General features: G+C 40.2%; 1 protein-coding gene across 1 annotated transcript in view; it reads right to left on the bottom strand.

The window, feature by feature from the left end:
* Positions 1-721: 721 nt before the first annotated feature.
* CD200R1L (CD200 receptor 1 like) overlaps positions 722-18,760 on the bottom strand; it is a 61,019-nt gene continuing 42,980 nt past the window's right edge. Inside the window, exon 6 of the mRNA XM_023213213.1 lies at positions 722-1,178. Within this exon, the coding sequence (XP_023068981.1) occupies positions 1,157-1,178 (22 nt within the window). The 3' untranslated portion in view covers positions 722-1,156. The remainder of the gene's footprint in view (positions 1,179-18,760) is intronic.

An 18,760-nucleotide genomic window follows, 5' to 3' on the forward strand; every position in this document is an offset into this window, starting at 1 on the left:
AAAAAAAAAAAACTACATACCTCCTTCACAATTTCTCCACAAGGCAATTCCTTGCAGACGAAGGACAGACAGGTTCAAAGTTATCCCTCAGCTCACCGAGAGAAATGCACATCGAATTGCTTCCTTTGGAAATACTAATCAGAAACTCAAAAGAATGCAATCATTTGTCTCTTGTCTATTTAAGACCTGGAAGCCCCCTCCCTGCTTCGAATTGTCCTGCCTTGCTGAAATGAACCAATATATATCTTACATATATTGATTGATGTCCTCTGTCTCCCTAAAAATGTATAAAACCAAGCTGTGCCCCGACTACCTTGGGCACATGCCGTCAGCACTTCCCAAGGCTGTGTCATAGGCGAGTCCTTAACCTTGGCAAAATAAACTTCCTAATTTGACTGAGATCTGTCTCTGATATTTGGGGTTTACAGATGCAGAAAGGGACCGTGACAGGGAGGAGGACGACAGAATCTGTTTCTTACTGAGAAAGAGTGGAATTGTCAGAGAAAATAATAAGAGAGAGAAAGAGTGGGAGGGAAAAAGAAAGGGAGAAAAAGAAAGAGACAGAAAAAGAGAGAAGAGAGTGCCTTCATGGGACTGCCTCCTTTTGAAAGCTTGAATATATTACTCCCTCCACAGCGACACTCGAAGATGTCATGCGTCCGTGTGAAGAGACCACCAAACAGGCTTTGTGTGAGCAATAAAGCTTTTTAATCACATGGGTGCAGGCGGGCTGAGTCTGAAAAGAGAGTCAGCAAAGTGTGGTGGGATTATCATTAGTTCTTATAGGTTTGGGATAGGCGGTGGAGTTAGGAGCAATTTTTTGCGGGCAGGAGGTATATCTTCTTACAAAGTACATTCTTAAGGGTGAGGAGAATATTACAAAGGACCTTCTTAAGGGCAGGGCGATAATATTACAAAGTACCTTCTTAAGGGTGGAGAGGGTGTATTGTCACAAAGTCAATTGATTAGTTAGGGTGGGGCAGGAACAAATCACAATGGTGGAGTGTCATCAATTAAGGCTATTTTCACTTGTTTTGTGAAGGTTCAGTTGCTTCAGGCCATCTGGATGTATACGTGCAGGTCACAGGGGATATGATGGCTTAGCTTAGGCTCAGAGACCTGACAGAGGATATGTTCTTTAAAATTCTAGTTAGCATCAACATTCCAGGATCGAAGATCTACAGCAGAATGGAAAAAATCTCAAGTTCATTAACTGGATTATATCTCATTTGATAAGGTTCAACATTTCTTAAGGAAGAACACTGTATTTTTATTAGTTCTCATAAAGAAATAAAAAGTACGTTCTAATTTTCAAAAGTAGTTATGAATTTTATGCATTATATGTCTCAAGAAAGGTCTAAGTTCAACCAACTTTGTTGAACTGGTTTCTATAATCAAGATAAACATTCCTTCTAAAAGTAAAAAATAACTGCTATATTAAACTGAAGTGAGATCTTTGAAATATTTTAATACTTACTTTGCCTTTATGATCTGGCTTAATCTTCACATCTACTCTATGAGGTAAACAGTATTTTAAATTTTGCATTTATAGGTGTGGAGATCGAGCTTTGGAAAAGCTGAATAACCTGCTCAAAGCCACTTTGCCAGTGGTGATGGAGCTGGGATCTGAACTCTGGCAAGCTGATAGCTAGCTATTTATTCCACTATCCTATATTGCCTCAGATACACTAGAGGATGTTAAAGTGGCAAAAGACAGTAAGAGTCTCGAACTGTGCTTGCTTTAATCTTCCCTATGAAATTTAAAACAAAAATCCTTTGTGTTTCTTTTTCTCTAACGAACACATATTGCTTCAGTTTATAAAATGTGTACTTGTGATATACATATCAATCCACTTTCATCAACTGAATGGATATTCAGAGCAGAAAAAAATTTCTAAACAACAATGCCAAAAAACATTTTGAGCAAATAATTGTAAAGCTAAGCATAACTCAAGATACTGTTTCCCAAAACAGACTGCTATGGGTTGAATGTGCCCCTTGAATTCATATGTTGGGAACTTAACCCCCAATGCAACAGTGTTAAGAGGTGAGATCTTTAAGAGGTAACTGGGTCGTGCAGGCTCTGCTCTGCCCTGATGCGGTGATTAACGTGGTTAGGATGAATTCAGTCCCCTTCCACCGTCCCCCGAACTTGTGCTCTCTTGCGTCTGCTTTCCTCCATGTGATGATGCAACAAGAAGTCCCTTGCCAGATGTGGGCCCCAAGACCTTGGACTTCCCAGCCTCCAGAACTATGAGAAATAAATCTTTATTCTTTATTTATTTATTTATTTACTTATTTATTTTGAGATGAAGTCTCACTCTTTGGCCCAGGCTGGAGTGCAGTGGCGCTATCTCGGCTCACTGCAAGCTCCGCCTCCCTGGTTCAGCCATTCTCCTGCCTCAGCCTCCCGAGTAGCTGGGACTACAGGCGCCCGCCACCACACCCGGCTAATTTTTTGTATTTTTAGTAGAGACGGGATTTCACCATGTTAGCCAGGATGGTCTGGATCTCCTGACCTCATGATCCGTCCGCCTCAGCCTCCCAAAGTGCTGGGATTACAGGCGTGAGCCATCGCGCCCAGCCTAAATCTTTATTCTTTATAAATTACCCAGTCTCAGTCAGGTATTCTGTTACAGGGGCACAAAGTGAATCATGACTCAAACAACTTCATATTTAATTAGAGCAGCACACATCCCAACCATATACAAAAACAGCTGTGTGCGTGTTTTCCAAGAGCAGAATCACCATTTTCATGGTTTTATCATCATCACTGAGACACTTAAGAGCAAAGTAGACTATATTATCCAGGTTTCAGAAGAGAGGCAGGAATTTTAGCAAATACTTCCATGTTAAATTTTTGTTTAGCTTACTTACCAGGATTTTCAACCTGCATGGTAAATAAACTTTTTGGATACTGGGCTGTTTACATTTTTCCTCTACAAGTTTGAAAGATGATTTCCTCCAGTGAAATGGATGTGAAAATAATGGATGAAAGAAGTTTTAAGTGCTCCAGCACCTAATGTGAAGGCACCGTAAGATTGTACCCCACACACATTCTGTCCAGGAATGAGCTTATCAGGTGCCAGCCTCAAGGCAACTAGTCTGAAAGGACACTGAAGAGCTTTCCATTCTAAAGACTCTTGTTTTCCACCTTCCTTATCTTTAAGTGAGGAGATAAGTAGCAACAAAACTATGTATATCACTTCCTACAGAATTCTTGCTCCCTTATCCACATAGCTTCATCCAGTTTCAAAAAGGAAATACAACGGACTTTATCACCCTCACTCAATGGCCCCATTGCAGCAAATCTTTGTGGTCTACAGCATAATTTTCCAGATTATTGGAATAGATCTGTTTTCCAGATATTTGTGAACACAGCTGCTGACTGCCTTATCAGTGGGAGCAAGCAACAGGCAGCATAACCCGAGTTTATTTTTTTTTTTTTTAGTTAAAAATAGGATCATAGCCAGCTAGCACTCTGGGGTTGGGATGGTGAATGAAAGGATACAGAAACCACAAAGAAAAGGGGAGAGAGAAAGAATGGCAAAACTCCGCTATAGGGGGCTGGCTTTTAAACAAAATATTTTTTAGTGCCTTTAACCTGACAGCTACTGATCGAGTTTATGAGTTCAACTGCTTCCATCTGTGTTGCATATACAATGAAGATCAGTCCTATCCTAAATTCCCAAACTCCTCCAGCGAAGTGTCATATTCCACAGGTTAGGAGATTTATAGCGCTGGTTCACTAACGTTGTATGTAGAAATTGGGAACGGTGGTTCTCAACTTGACTTATGTAATGGAATCCCTTAAAAGCTTTAAAAACTGCTGAAGCCTGGACCCTCACCCCCAGCATTTTGGATTTAATTAGGCTAGATACAGTCTTGACCTCAGAATTTTGAAACTCTCCCCAACTTTCCTGGTCCTAGACAACAGTGTGAGGCCCAATGCTCTCAAACCTGTTTCTTGAAACCACCTTTGCAAAATTATGACTAAGACAGTGAAAGAGATCTAACTTAATCAATTCCATCCTGCTTCTTACCTCCAAGCTGTCCTTGTTCATTCCTGGGTGTAGGCTGAACTAACTTTGGAATAAATGTAGTTTATGTTTTATAGTTTAAAACAAAAATGATAACAATCCTTTCCCAAAGCAGACCTCCTCCTTGCCTGGGGATTAGATTGCCTTTGTAGGACTAGTGATAGCCACAAGATTAGAAATTATGATTTAGGAGTCATGCCATTGGAGGCTACAAGATTCTGACCCTCCCTAAAATGCACCGAAGATCAGGGCTTGAGATGTTTTGCAGAGCCTGCACTTAATGGATCAGCTGGCACCACCCAGAGCAATAAACCGGATCACCTGATCTTGTGGCCCCACCCAGCAAATGACTCAGCACAAGAAGACAGCTGCGACTCCTTATGATTTCATCCCTGACCAGTCAGCACTCCTGGCTCACTGGCTTCCCCCCACCCACCAAATTGTCCTTAAAAACTCTGCTCCCTGATTGCTTGGGTAATCTGATTTGAGTAATAGTAAGACTCCTGGTCTCGTGCACAGCTGGCTCTGCATGAATTACTCTTTCTCTATTGCAATTCCCCTGTCTTGAAACGGCTGTCTAGTCAGCGGGCAGGGTGAACCCCTTGGGCAGTTACATTCTGAGGCCCAGACTCTCTACCTGAAAATCAGGATTCTTTGGGACACAGTAAGGATTACACAGGTTGTCAGTGAATATGGTCTTGGCCATCTGGGGGTCTCCTGTGGCTCTACAAGTCACTTCTTTAAATGAAGACTGGGGCTTTAGGTCAGAAGTTTCCTCTAGCATACCCACAGTGCTGCACTTTCTTTTTGTTTCTTTATTTTGAGACAGAGTCTTGCTCTGTCACCCAGGCTGGAGTGCAGTGGCACCATCTCGCTCACTGCAAGCTCCACCTTCAGTGTTCATGCCATTCTCCTCCCTCAGCCTCCCGAGTTATGTGGTACTATAGGTGCCCGCCATCATGCCCAGCTAATTTTTGTATTTTTGGTGGAGACAGGATTTCACTGTGTTAGCCAGGATGATCTTGAGCTCCTGACCTCGTGATCCACCTGCCTCGGCCTCTCAAAGTGCTGGGATTACAGGCAGGAGCCACCGCGCCCGGCCTAGCACTTTCTAGCAATATAAAACCTCACAGATTTGAGTCAAAGCTACCAGGACTAATCAAAGCCCGCCCATCCTTCTATCAATAGGTAGACACAGTAGGCCGAGGATGACTTCTTGGCCTGCTGTTTTCTTCTTGGACATGATATTGAGTCAGGATGAATTTAAACCCATAATCAAATAATGAGAGTTCATCCTCTGCCCCATAATTCCTGTTGACCTGGAAAGTATATTACCTCCTTCCTAATTGCCATGCAAATCACATGCATCTGATGCTTAGAGGAGTGAGGGTAAGACCAGGATTTCAAATCTCAGAATTTGAGGTACATATGATTCAAATTTAAAGCATTGCTGAAATTATGCATTTAGCAAAAAAACATGCTATCTCTCCCTGCAGTCCCCCTGAGAATATGTGCATAATAAAGGTATCATCCATTTTACATGCAAAGCCTTTGTGGGGTTTTCCAGTGTCTCAAATCTAATCACAGTTAAGCCAACAAAGGGATTACAGCTTTATCGGGAGTTTATTTTGCAAGACTGCCACGTGGTTCTGCAAGATATGGTATCCTGTTTTTCCCACTATGCTGAGTCCAAAAATCCCATTAAGGAAAGTTGAACTCTTCAGTTATGCAGAAATATAAACAGTCTGCTCAGTGTGGCTTGGTATTATATTTTCATTTAGGAAAAAAATAAATGTCTAATACTAAACAGTGTTGACCCCTGTAACTCAGAAGTTAGAATATAATAAAAGGAAATTCTAAAATTTCACCAGAAGAAAAGGCACTACATAGTCACATACACACACATGCACATGTTTTGCCATTTAATGTACCATAGCCATAGAATCTACTTGCTAATCAATGATGCCTGAAGCTTTTCAGTGGATAAACTAGTGAGAGCATTCTACACCCCTTTGTAGTATGAAACAAACCCAGCAGAAATCTTTATAGCATCAAATCTAAACTATTTTCTTGATACATAATTAATTCAGCCCAATCTGAACATTTGGTATTGTGTGGGCTTGGTAACAGAGTGGCTGGAGAAAGATACAAATAGGGTGGCACATCTCCACTGTGTAGGTTTCCATAGGCTAAAGATCTAATACTGCCATGGTCCTCAGTAGGCCAAACCAGTGGAATAGATTGTCCAGGCCCAGGTATGATTAGATTCAATGAACCTTTTTAACTAAAACAAGATTATTCTATTTCCATGTAATACTGTGAACTTAAATCCCAAGGAGGAAACTTATTATATACCTTCAGACCTCCAAACACTCTTTCTACTAACAGTCATAGAAATTCAAGCCACATCTCCTCAGGTGCATTTCCTTTGATGCAATGATGAATGATATGGTAGGAGATGGTGGCAATGGCAGAAGATTGTGGAATTGCTTCTTTTGAAAGGACATTGATAACCCCATTCTACATTGGATTTTTGTTCACTCACATAGTTGACTCTGGCTGTTACCTCCACATAAAGGGAGATACTGCATTTTCCAAAATGGCTGCAACAATATCTCCATCTTTCCTGCTCTTATTATGTGATCTCGCCACTCCCCTATCTTGAAGGGAGTCTAATTCTCCTCAGTTTGAATCTGGGAAAAGCATGTGGCTACTCCTACTAGTGGAATACAGCAGAAGTGATGCTGTGTGACTTCAGAGACTGGGTCATAATAGATAATGTAGTTTTTGCCTTGTTTGCTAGAATGTTTACACTTGGAGTCCAGAGCTGTTGTGTAAGAAGTTCAACTACCCTGATGTCACCACGATGTTAGGAAGCCAAACTCCATGGAAAGACTATTAAGTGGGTACTGCACTTGACAGCCCAGTGTCATTCCCAGCAAACAGTCAACACCAACAGCCAGCCTTGTGGGAGAGTTGTCTTGAATGTCTAGACCAGTCTAATCTTCAGAGGACAGAAGCCCTGTGACATCTGACTCCAACTGCTTGAGATATCTCATGCCTGAAACACCCAGCCAAGCTCTTCCCAAATTCCTGGCCCCAAAGAATTATTAGCAAAATAAAATGGTTGTTTTAAGTCACTAAGTTTTAGGGTAATTTGTTAAGAAGTAATAGTAGCCAAAACAGAATTATTTCGTAGTCACTTTTATTTCCTATTTTTACAGGGCGGGGTGGGGGGGTCCTTTTTCTTAGAGCTCTCAAGATGGTGGCGGGCCACTTCCAAGATGGCAGCAAGCCTCTTGTTCTTTGACCTGGGGTTCTTGGACTCACACATTCCAAGGAATGGAATCTTGGGCCATGCAGAGAGTGTTACAGCTCTATCAGAAGCCATGGGTCACAGAAGAGAACCATGGAACCCAGCGACTAGTGTTCAGCTCGATTAGGATGAACCCAGGCACTCAGCTGTGCAGGAACAATGGCAAGTCTTTAGCCTGATCAGGAGAGGCAATGGGCGCCTAGCTGGATCAGAAGCACAGTGGACACCAGGCTGGATCTAGAGGGGTGGAAGTCAGAGGTGGGTCTGCGATGGCGGCAAATAGCAGTGCTGGACGGCGAGCAAAAGCTCAGCTCAAGCCATAACAAACACAGACCAGAAAAGTGTGCAGTTGCAAGATTTAATACAGTGAAAACAGTGCTCCCATAAAATGGGAGGGGACCCAAAGTGTGTTGCCCCTGCTGGCACGAATGCCTGGATTTATATCCCAATTATTGTCCCTCCCTCTGTGCTCTCAGGCAATAGATGATTGGCTATTTCTTACCATCTGTTTTAGCTTAATTCGCATTTTAGTGAGCTCTCTTTACTACCTGATTGGCTGGGTGTGAGCTAAATTGTAAGTCCCATGTTTAAAGGTGGATGCTGTCACCTTCGCAGCTAGGCTCAGGGATTCTTAGTTGGCCTAGGAAATCCAGCTAGTCCTGTCTCTCATTATTCAGGCTGTTTCCAAATTTAAGAAAATCAGAAGTTTCCGGTCACCCTCAGGGAAGGAGCATCTTTTCTAAGATACTCGACTGCTAAACTTTCCAAAATTGGTGTTCCTAGAATCTGCTAACAGCCAATGGCCCTTATAAGCAGCCGTATTATTAGGGAATTAGGCATAGAAAATTACATTTACCAACACTCTTCGAAGAGAAATTGCTCTGTATATTTGGGAAAACACACTTTGATCAACTACATAGCAGGGATGAGATGAAAGTAGGGCAGAATGAGATATTCAAGTCCATTTTCAAGTAGTAACAGTCACTAAACTTCCTTCTAAGAGGAGGAGGGAGTCATATATATTGTAGATCTTTTTGCTTTGTTGAGCACCTAGCTAAGTAGGGATTGCAAATTTAGGAGAAGAACTGAATTACTCAGCAAAATAGAGGAAACTGGACCGTGCTTGGAAAAAGCAAAAAGGAGAACACCCCATTTGCTGAGTAGCCATAATGAGAACTTTGGGAAACAGAGATATTTAACAATATTTTGAAAGAGTTTGCTGTGGAGCATATAAGAAAAATGGAATCCCCTCTTATCCTTACCAGAGTTTCAGTAAATAATATATTGTTCAATAATTCTTCTGTTGCTAGTGGTTTAGGGAAATGCAAGGGTATTGAAGTTAGCAAGGGGATGAAAAAAAGACTATATTCAGGAGCCATCAGAAAGCTAGGATAATCCCATACTGGTAAAGATGTAGCAGGGACAAAACCTTTAAAAAAAAAAAAAAAAAAAAAAAGGATGAGGCTGAGTATAGCGACTCATGTCTATAATTCCAGCAGTTTGGGAGGCCTAGGCAAGAGGATCACTTGAGGCCAGGAGTTCAAGACCAGCCTGAGCAGTATAAAGAGACCTCATCTCTACAAAAATAAAATTAGCCTGGCACACACCTGTAGTACTATTGGGGAGGCTGACGCAGGAAGGTTGCTTGAGCCCAAGAGTTCAAGACGTAGTAAGTGAGCTATGATGATACCACTGCACTTTAGTCTAGGTGACAGTGTGAGACCTTGTCTCTAAAAAACATAAAAGTTTTCAAAAATTAAAAAGAGAATGAAAACTGCAAAAATAATAATTTGCCTTATGGTATCACCCAGTTATGGAAGGTATTTTTTAAAAGAAGAATTTTATGCACACCGTCCTCTGAAGATTGGAAGAGAGAACACAGGAATTCTTATGCATTGATCAGTACTTTTTTTCTCCAGATACTAATGATTATTTGGTTTTGAAGGATAAAGAGACTTGTGGAGAAAGTTGGAGTATAGATAAATAGAAAAAGTCATATACCAGAGTCCCATAAAAATGGCTCAATGTTTCAACCATTACCAGTGAGTCTCCATCTCTTGCTCTTTTTTAACCTTTTCAAAGTCTTCCGCTCATCTGTCCCATTTTCAGGGAATGAGTTTCAATGTGAGTCTACCCTGATGAAAAAACCTGCACTAAATTGTCACCCACTGAGTCTATTTTATGTATTTCAGCTCCCAGGGTCCTGTGCATTTGTAGCCTATACAAACCTCTTACTCCATAAAGTTGGGTGTAAGAGAAGTATTTCATTTCTTTACTTCCTTCAAATTTAATCCAAATTTGAGTGTGAAGAAATGCTGAATATACCATTGTGAAGAGATTTTTTTTCTTGAGCTCTCCTTAGCTGTCTTTTTAAAAGCAGAGCCTCCCCAAAGAATTCAATGATTATAAATCCCCTCCTTGAGAGTTAACCAGGGAAGATTGACTCCTATGGCTAGAGAGGAGAAGTTGGCGCAAGAATAAGAATTTCTCTAAACAAACCTGGCCAGAAAACTACCTTTGTCTCCCATCCATTCTCTTAAGGGCCAGTTCACCTTTCCTAAAAGTCATTCGCTTTCCTGTAAATGCCCTTTCTCCCACTCCCCTTCCCCTACTAAAGATTGTACATAATCTTTAACACTTTAGATTTAAAGATTTAGCATTAATCTTTAACCACTTCCTTGAGTCACATTTTGCTACAAACTTCTGTGTGCATTCATGCATACAATTTGTCTTGTCTCTTGCCAATTCGTTTTTTGTCAGTTTCATTGGGAGGGCACCAAGTACTAAACCTATGAGGGTACAGGAAAAATTTTTCCTGCCCCGCCAGCCTCCTGCCTTCTAAGGTGTAGAAAAATTCAACCTCTCATTACTGGGGTTGACGGAGAGGAGTCTTCTCTTTAAGCTCCACCTATAATGTGGGAGACTCAGGCTCCAACTAGAATGTAGGAAATAGAAGGAGAACTGAAGGGAGGCCTTCAGTTCACCCTGATGATGATGCATGCTCATTGTCCGGGTTTCGCTGTTCCAGGATACTGCAGAGTCTGGCGTCTATAGAATCCCCTGCTGTCTGTGGGCAGAGCCCTGTGCTAGCGTCCAGCCGCCTTAGCTGCAGCTTTCTTCAGTCCTGTCTCCTTCCTGGGTCTCTTCATGGTGCAGGGAGCACATCCCCCCAGTCTCCATGCAGATTTCCATTCACTCCAGTCTTAGGGAGTCACCCTTCTCAAAAGACACTTATTTTTCCCCCATCTCCCTGGTACAATCTACTCAAAGGGCTCAGTTATTGGGAACAGAAGATCTAGAAAGATCCATGGTTTATAGTAATTTTTGCTTCCTATGCCCACTACATAAACCTCTCTTGAGGCAAGGGAAAGGCTCAGAGGGCAAAGCTACCTTCCTGGGAGAAGGAGAGGAAAACACAAGGCAAAAAGAAAAGAGTGATGTCTCAACAAAACACTCAAACACATATTTAACAAGTTATTCCAGAAGCAGCAACTACTGCTAAAAGTAGCCCTATTTGAACTCAACGGAATGGACCCTTTAAAGTGAATCCTCTAGTTCCTGCGGGTCAAACCACAGCCTCTCCACAGAAAGGCGACACTCCATTAAAACACAATCCACATGAGACAAATCTTGAGTTTAGGCATGTTATTCTTGGAGACATAGTTCTCGTCCTATAGCAATGCTTGTGGGGCTTTCATTTCCCCTCAGCAGAAAGTTCCGAACTCACATGGTCACCTTGAAGGTAACAGCACCCACAACAATCTTGGAGTCTCTGATCACAATGTCCTTGCTTCTTTCTAAGGCGGGATTAACCGACCTTCCCTCTTGAGTTCAGTTTCCCTGCCCACCGCAGTCTCCACCCCATAAAAGATGAGACCTGCCTGCCAGGACATGGGCTTAAATGACCTCTGAGAGGTAAACACTGAGAAGACACTTTCCTGCCCCAGACCCTACCCTGCAGGAGCATGTCAGCAATGATTTTGATGTTAGTGAGCCAAAGGCAGCCCTGTCCTACCTGGCTCCTGCCAGAAGCAGCTGCCTTTGAAAATAGCAGAAAGAGCTTTCTCTGTTAGGAGGAAGCAACAGAACCCCTGGCAACAAGCAGACCTCATACTTCTCTCAAGTCACTTGTTTACAGACGGGCCCAGAGTAGGGAAAATGAGGTCAAGGAGCAGCTTCTGTTTCCCGATTTACTGGGCCTAGGTGACCTGTGAGATGACCTTCAGAACCAGATACCTTTACCTACTGCCTCGGTGCCTGCGAGACTTGTGATATCAGCGGGGTTCTGCCAAGACCCCTTGTTATCCTTCTGAGGATAACACAAGTGAGAAGTCTTTTAAAATGATATAGATTTTCATGTGCAAACTAAGAGATATATTCTGGAAAAGTGCAAGCTATATAGTTTTCTTAGGGCACTTCCCTGAATTCACTTTGATCAAATAACCAGCAGCCCAAGTCTTTACTCTCTGTATTTATACTTCTTTTAGCATCCTCACTTTATAAATGAGGTAAACTGAGGCTCAGAGGGATTAAGTGACTTATTTCAGGTCCCACAGCTAGTAAATTATACAGAATCCCAAGGATTCCAAGCTAAGGTTTCTGATTCTCTTTACCCATTTGTAGTCTTTTCAGATGTGTATTTCACCAAAGCATTTTTAGGTTTATTTGTTAGTTTAAGATAGACGATTTAAGACTGAAACTTTCTAACATTAAGAGAGTCTGAATCCCTGTTAGAAAAACCAGGCATATATTTACGAAATTCTAAACAAATTATGTGTCTCTGGGAGAAACCAGTAGATCACAATTGGCAAAGGAAATCTAAACCAGTCTCTCTTAATTATGTTACCAAGAGTTGCTTTCTGTGTATAAGTCATTAGTTCAATTTAAGCATTAGTGTGTACAATGGGTGTGTTTGTGTGTGTGTGTATTAGAGGCATCCATGGGACAGACAAATAAGCTTTAATATAGAGCAGGGTAAAGCCAAATAATAAGTACATTGTATACAACGGAACAACTAGAGTGTTCTGTAGCTTTGAAAAACATTGTGGCCAAACAAAATGTTCTGCCAGGAGCAACATGGGCTAGGTCTCTATCATCCCAATATGAATGGGTCATATTTTCAGGTTTTGTTGGCCTTTGAGGCGCAGCCTACCACACTATGTTCTTGTGTAGCTGAGTTGCTTAACAAAACCAACAGTTCCATTTGAAGATCAAGAAAGAAAAAGTTAATTTTCATTCCCTTTCACAGAACTGTACCTTTTTTAGAGAAATTCTTAGTTCTCAACAAGTGCCTCTAAAGAGAATAAAAAGAAGCATGTTTCCTTTGAGAAGCTAAAGCATTTTTAAAGTATGTTTTCAACTGGATGAAGGTTTCATTACAACCATGTAATAGTAACTACTGTTAATTGAATGTGCAGGTACAATACAGATGTTGCCTAATTTAACCACCAAGAAAGGCTCATGACAAAGGCAGCATTTGTCATATTTTCAGATTCAGAACTGGGGTTTAAGTATTTTAAGTAATTTGATCAAAAAGGACCTGTGGAAAGTGATGGAGCTTTCCTACCACAAAGCCTTAGCCACTATGCTATATTGCCTCTCAATTTTATACTAGGGAAAGGCTAAGTTATCCACACAGGATAGATGGTAGTTAGCACTAGATGACCAAGAACCAAGCTGTGAGGAACAGTCCTTGTAAATTAGAGGATAACTTTAATTTTTATTTTTGCTTTGAAGGGAACTCACCCCAACAAGCACACTCCAGTTTTTAGGTGGTTACATTTGTTTTAAAATATACTAATATTTAAATGCCTTGTTAAAAACACAATTCCTCTCATCTTCTGAAACAAGAGAAAAAAGTCACATAAAATTATATCCAAATTATTCACATGTAAAAACTTCTCTTGAGCTGATTACATGATTATTTTGTCCTAAAGGAAAATTACATGGAAGTTCAAATGTATCTAAAATGGAGACCTCTATGGAAGCTTCCCTATAAGTACCAGTGACATTGATAATTTTAAATCACAGTAGTCTTCATACAAATTCCATTGTAATGTTCTTGAACAGTAAAAATGATAGCACCAAAAATTATAAAATAGTGATTAATTTTGTGTACTTGGCATTGCTAATGCTAAAGTCAAGATACAAAAACAATTACAGATAGGAGAAGTTACTTGCAATGCGTACATCGATAAAAAAATTATAGCCTGAATATATAAAGAACACTCATAAATCAAAAGAAACATAAATATGAACAATGACAAATGATAGCACAAGAAAAAAATGGCTTATGAACAAATGAGAAGCCACTCATCCTGACTAATAATCAAAGATATGTATTTTAAAATCATGAGATGTTCTTTCAGTCCTTCAGAGTAGCAAAAGATAAAAAGTCTAACAATACCAAGTATTGGAGATGGTATTAAAAAATAAAACCATTAAAGTGTAGGCCAGGCACTATGGCTCATGCCTGTAATCCCAGTGCTTTCGGCGGCCAAAGCAGGAGGATTGCTTGAGACCAGGAGTGTGAGACCAGACTGGGTAACATGGCAAGATTCTGTCTCTACAAAATAAAATTAAATTAAATTGTAAATTGACACAGTCAGTTAGGAGAACTAGGTGTTACAACATTTTACATCTCACTATGTACATGTCAAGAGTTTTTTGTTGTTGTTTTGTTTTGTCTTTGTTTTTGTTTTGAGAAGGAGGTTCATTCTTGTTGCTCAGGCAGGAGTGCAGTGGCTTGATCTTGGCTCACTGCAACCTCCGCCTCCTAGGTTCAAGCTATTCTCCTGCCTCAGCCTCCCAAGTACTTGGGATTAGGCATGCACCACCAAACCCAGCTAATTTTGTATTTTTAATAGAGCCAGGGTTTCACCATGTTGGTCAGGCTGGGCTCAAACTCTTGACCTCAGGTGATCCACCCGCCTCAGCCTTCCAAAGTGCTGGGATTACAGGCATGAGACACTGTGTCCACCTCAAGAGTTTTTTACAGGGATAATCCTTGAAATAAAATTGTTAGGAAAGAAAACTCAATTTTAGTAAATATAGCTATATTTACAAGAAAAACTCTTGACATATACATAATAAGACATGTAGGATTAGCAGCATTATATGTCACAGAAAAAGTGGAGAATATCCATCAATGGTAGAATATCTAAATAAATAGTGATATATTCAAACAATGGAATATTATTTAGCAATGAAAATGAAAGAAAAACAGCTACACACAGTAACATGGATAAATACTTCAGACATGATGAGAAGCAAAAACTATAAATTTCAGGAGAATGAATAAATATGAAACCATTTATATAAAATTGAAAATATGCAAAATTTAAAAATATATTTTATAAGTATACAAACATATGTGGAAACTATAGAGAATTTCAAGACAATGACCCATCTTGAATTCAGGAGCATGGTTATCTCTAGAAGGGAGAAAGGAGATGAAATCAGGGAGGAGCACGTGGAGAGTTTTAACTGGGTTTGTCAACTTTTGTTTCTTAAGCTGAGAAGTGGATGAAGTATTTCTCTTTTACTGTTTACATCTTTTTTTAAAAACAACTCTATGGGGAAAAAAAATCTAGTTTGTTCAAAAAATGGGCAAAAGATTTAAATAAATATTTCTTAAAAGAAGACAAACAAATGGCAAACAGGCATATGAAAATGTGCTCGACAGGCCGGGCACAGTGGCTCATTCCTGAAATTGAAGCACTTTGGAAGGCCAAGGCAAGTGGATCACTTGAGGTCAGGAGTTTGAGACCAGTCTGGCAAACAGGGTGAAACCCCGTCACTACTAAAAATACAAAATTAGCCAGGTGTGGTGGTGCATGCCTGCAGTCCCAGCTACTCGGGAAACTGAGGCAGGAGAATCACTTGAGGCGGGGAGGCAGAGCTTGCAGTGAGCTGAGATCCTGCCACTGTACTCCAGCCTGGGCAACAGAAGGAGACTCTGGCTCAAAATATATATATATATATATATAAACAAAGAAAAAAGTGCTCAACATCATTGATCATCAGATAAAAGAAAATCAAAACTAAAACTATAATGAAATATCATCTTACCCAGTTAAAATGGCTTATTTATTTATTTATTTATTTATTTATTTATTTATTTATTTACTTTTTGAGACGGCATCTCGCTCAGTGGCCCAGGCTGGCGCATCTCAACTCACTGCAGCTCCGCCTCCCGGATTCACACCATTTTCCTGCCTCAGCCTCCCGAGTAGCTGGGACTACAGGCACCCACCACCAAGCCCAGCTCATTTTTTATATTTTTAGTAGAGACCAGGTTTCACCCTGTTAGCCAGGATGGTCTCGATCTCCTGATCTCGTGATCTGCCCGCCTCGGCCTTCCAAAGTGCTGGGATTACAAAATAGCTTATATTCAAAAGAGAAGAAATTACATTTTATAAATTTTTAAAGTACCCCCAGAGACCAACACCCTCTCTCCAAGTGGGCAAAGTGAAGGGCTGTTTGTCAGCTTTGGAATGCATCTCTTCCTTTTGACCATGGCTGTGACTGAGCTCCCAAGAACTTCCATTTCAGATAGAAGAATGAAGACAATTCCGAAGCGCATTCTGGAAGAATGAGAAACTCTCCCAAAGTTTTACCCTGAACTCCTTTTTCAACAATACTTCGGAACCCACTAGTGTGGATTCCATGCTCTGCCCTCAGCGTGGGAGCTGGTGTGAAAAGAAGAACTAACTTTTAAAGGCAGAGATGGATTTGGGTTTGAATTCCAGCCTTGCCGCTTTCTAGCTTCAGCTTCTTCATCTATAATGTGGAACTAATAAGACAAACCTACTTCACTGGGTTTTTATGAGGATGGAGTTAGTTATTTCCTATAAAATGTCTGGTATACGGAAACACCCATAAACGATGTTGTCATGATTCATACAAGTCAGCAGTCTAGGAAAGTAGTCTATTCTTATTCTCTTTCCTGCTCTTTTTTTCTCTAAGATGTCTGCCATTTTCAAATTTGCCCTGTAACTAAATATTTTCTTTCAAATTCCCTTTCTCGAGGTTTATGGTGACATGCATCCTAATTCACTGTTAGTCAATTTTCTAGTTATTTTTAAACGTAGAAAAAAAAGAAAAAATATTAGAATGTTCTATTTACTCACGGTTCTTACTCCCTTAAAAGCATTGGTGGAGGTCATTAAGACCATTACCTCAGAGTGCTCAGACATTACTAAAACAAATTACTCTGGGTCAGTATAAGGAGAGCCTTAACATTCATTCCAGTAGAGGAGGTTAGGAGGCCCCCTGAGAAGAAGTGAAAGAATGGACCTCTTGTTGGCTCACACATGACATTATTTAGAAATGGTTTGTTTTTCTAATATGACCAGATGGCTCCTAGCCACATACAAAAACACTCCAAACTACAGTGATTTGCTTGACAAGTGTCCTACAACATGCAGTTAACCTAGACTGAAGGGCATGTGTCTGTCTGGGGCTAAACCTTATTCAAGGTTTGTATTGTCTGCTGATGAGAGCTCTTCCTTGAGAGTATTAAAATACCAGTGTTAGAAGGAAAAGCACTTAGTTGAGCCACAAGTTGTATTTTCACTCCACTACTTCCTGGTGAGGGGGCATGAGTAAACTGTTTTCGTTTCTAGGCCTCCATTTCTTCATTTGTGAAGCAAAGATTATAATACTGTAACTCACAGAGTTCTGATAAGATTTAAAGGAATATTATGAAAGACTCTGGAATAGAGCCAGATGCCTAGTAGGCACTCAACAGATATTAGGTAAAGTATCAGCTGACAGTAGGTCAACTTGGACATGTGTCTTCAAATTTTATATCCAAATTTCAAGATGGAGCATAATGGAATAGAAAAAAGTTTTAGACTTGCTGCCAAGGGAAAAACTAAATTGAACTTGCTACTGGCTGGGTGACTCTGAACAAATTTCTCACCTTTTCTGAGTCTTATTTTGTTTTAATTTTAGTAGGTACATAGTAACTGTATATATTTATGGGATACATGAGATGTTTTGATACAATCTTGCAATGTGACATGAGTCTTATTTTCCTGATGTACAAAATGGGGTATCATAGTATCTTCTCTCTCTACTTTCTAGGGTTGTTGAAGGGAACAAAGTTTGTCTTTGTGTGTCCCCAGCCTTCACACTCTGTGTGCCTTCTGTCTCTAAAAGTAATTACCATTGTTAAGCATGTATTTGTATTTTCTCAAATTACTAACTTCTGAATGGAATAGATAGTCTTTTAAAATTTCGGTGGAAGAATTCTAGCTGGGCTTTGGAATTCCAGTCTTCTCTCAGGGAGCACTTTATATGTAAAGGCAAACAGCAACTCCGCAACAGAACACTAGTAACAGTAGTGATCAGGATAATTATTTATCTCTGGAGAAATGCCACCATCTTCTGTGACCTTATGCTTGCAAGTTCAATCAAACGAAATAATTCCATAATACTTTAAACCCCAGAACTGCCTTTACTCAGAATCTGAGAAATAGTTTCTGAATACTCTAGAAATCAAATGGTATAGCCACTTGGCTGCATTGTTGGGTAAATCAAAAGACAAGGCCTGTAATAGCCTGAGTTCTTGAAGGGTTCAGAGTCAGTGAGTTGGATGGTTCTAGCACAGGGCGTATGCATGGAAATTCATATCATGTGACTTGGAGGAAAATAATTGTTAGATTTGAGTTTGGCTGAATGGGAAATATTCAACTTTATTGTCTTATCTCCCTTTAAAAAACAAACAAACAAAAACTTTCTTTAATGTTTACATTATACATGAACACAATCTTACTAAAAAAAAATTCTATGGATAAACTTTATGTCTCCTTAATCACTGCTCCCCTTCTTAAAGGTGACTACTATTACCAGTTCATCGTACATCCTTCCAGAACATTTTTCTCTGAATTTCTTAGCACATGTATGTGCTATAGAAATACATAGTTTCATGAGTGTGTATTTGTACATAAATAATATAAATTATTCTATGATTAGCTTTTTACTCTACAGTGTGTATTGAGGGAATTCCATGTCAGATTGCAGATAGCCACCTCATTCTTTTTAACTGTTGTATATACTCTGTAGCATGAATGTGTTACTTTTTTTTTTTTTTTAAGACAGAGTCTCCCTCTGTCACCCAGGCTGGAGTGCAGTGGCACGACCTCAGCTCACTGCAACCTCCACCTCCTGAGTTCAAGCAATTGTCCTGCCTCAGCCTCCCAAGTAGCTGGGATTACATGCACCATGCCACCACAGCCTGGCTAAGTTCTGTATTTTTAGTAGAGATGTGGTTTCATCATGTTGGTCAGGCTGGAATGTGCTACCTTTTGTTAACCACCTTCCTATTGAGTTATAAGTGAGTCATTTCAAATATTTTGCTCTTATAGATACTGTTGCAATGAATATATTTGTTCACTCC

Source organism: Piliocolobus tephrosceles, chromosome 2 (genome assembly GCF_002776525.5).
Source record: "Piliocolobus tephrosceles isolate RC106 chromosome 2, ASM277652v3, whole genome shotgun sequence".
Lineage (NCBI taxonomy): Eukaryota > Metazoa > Chordata > Mammalia > Primates > Cercopithecidae > Piliocolobus > Piliocolobus tephrosceles.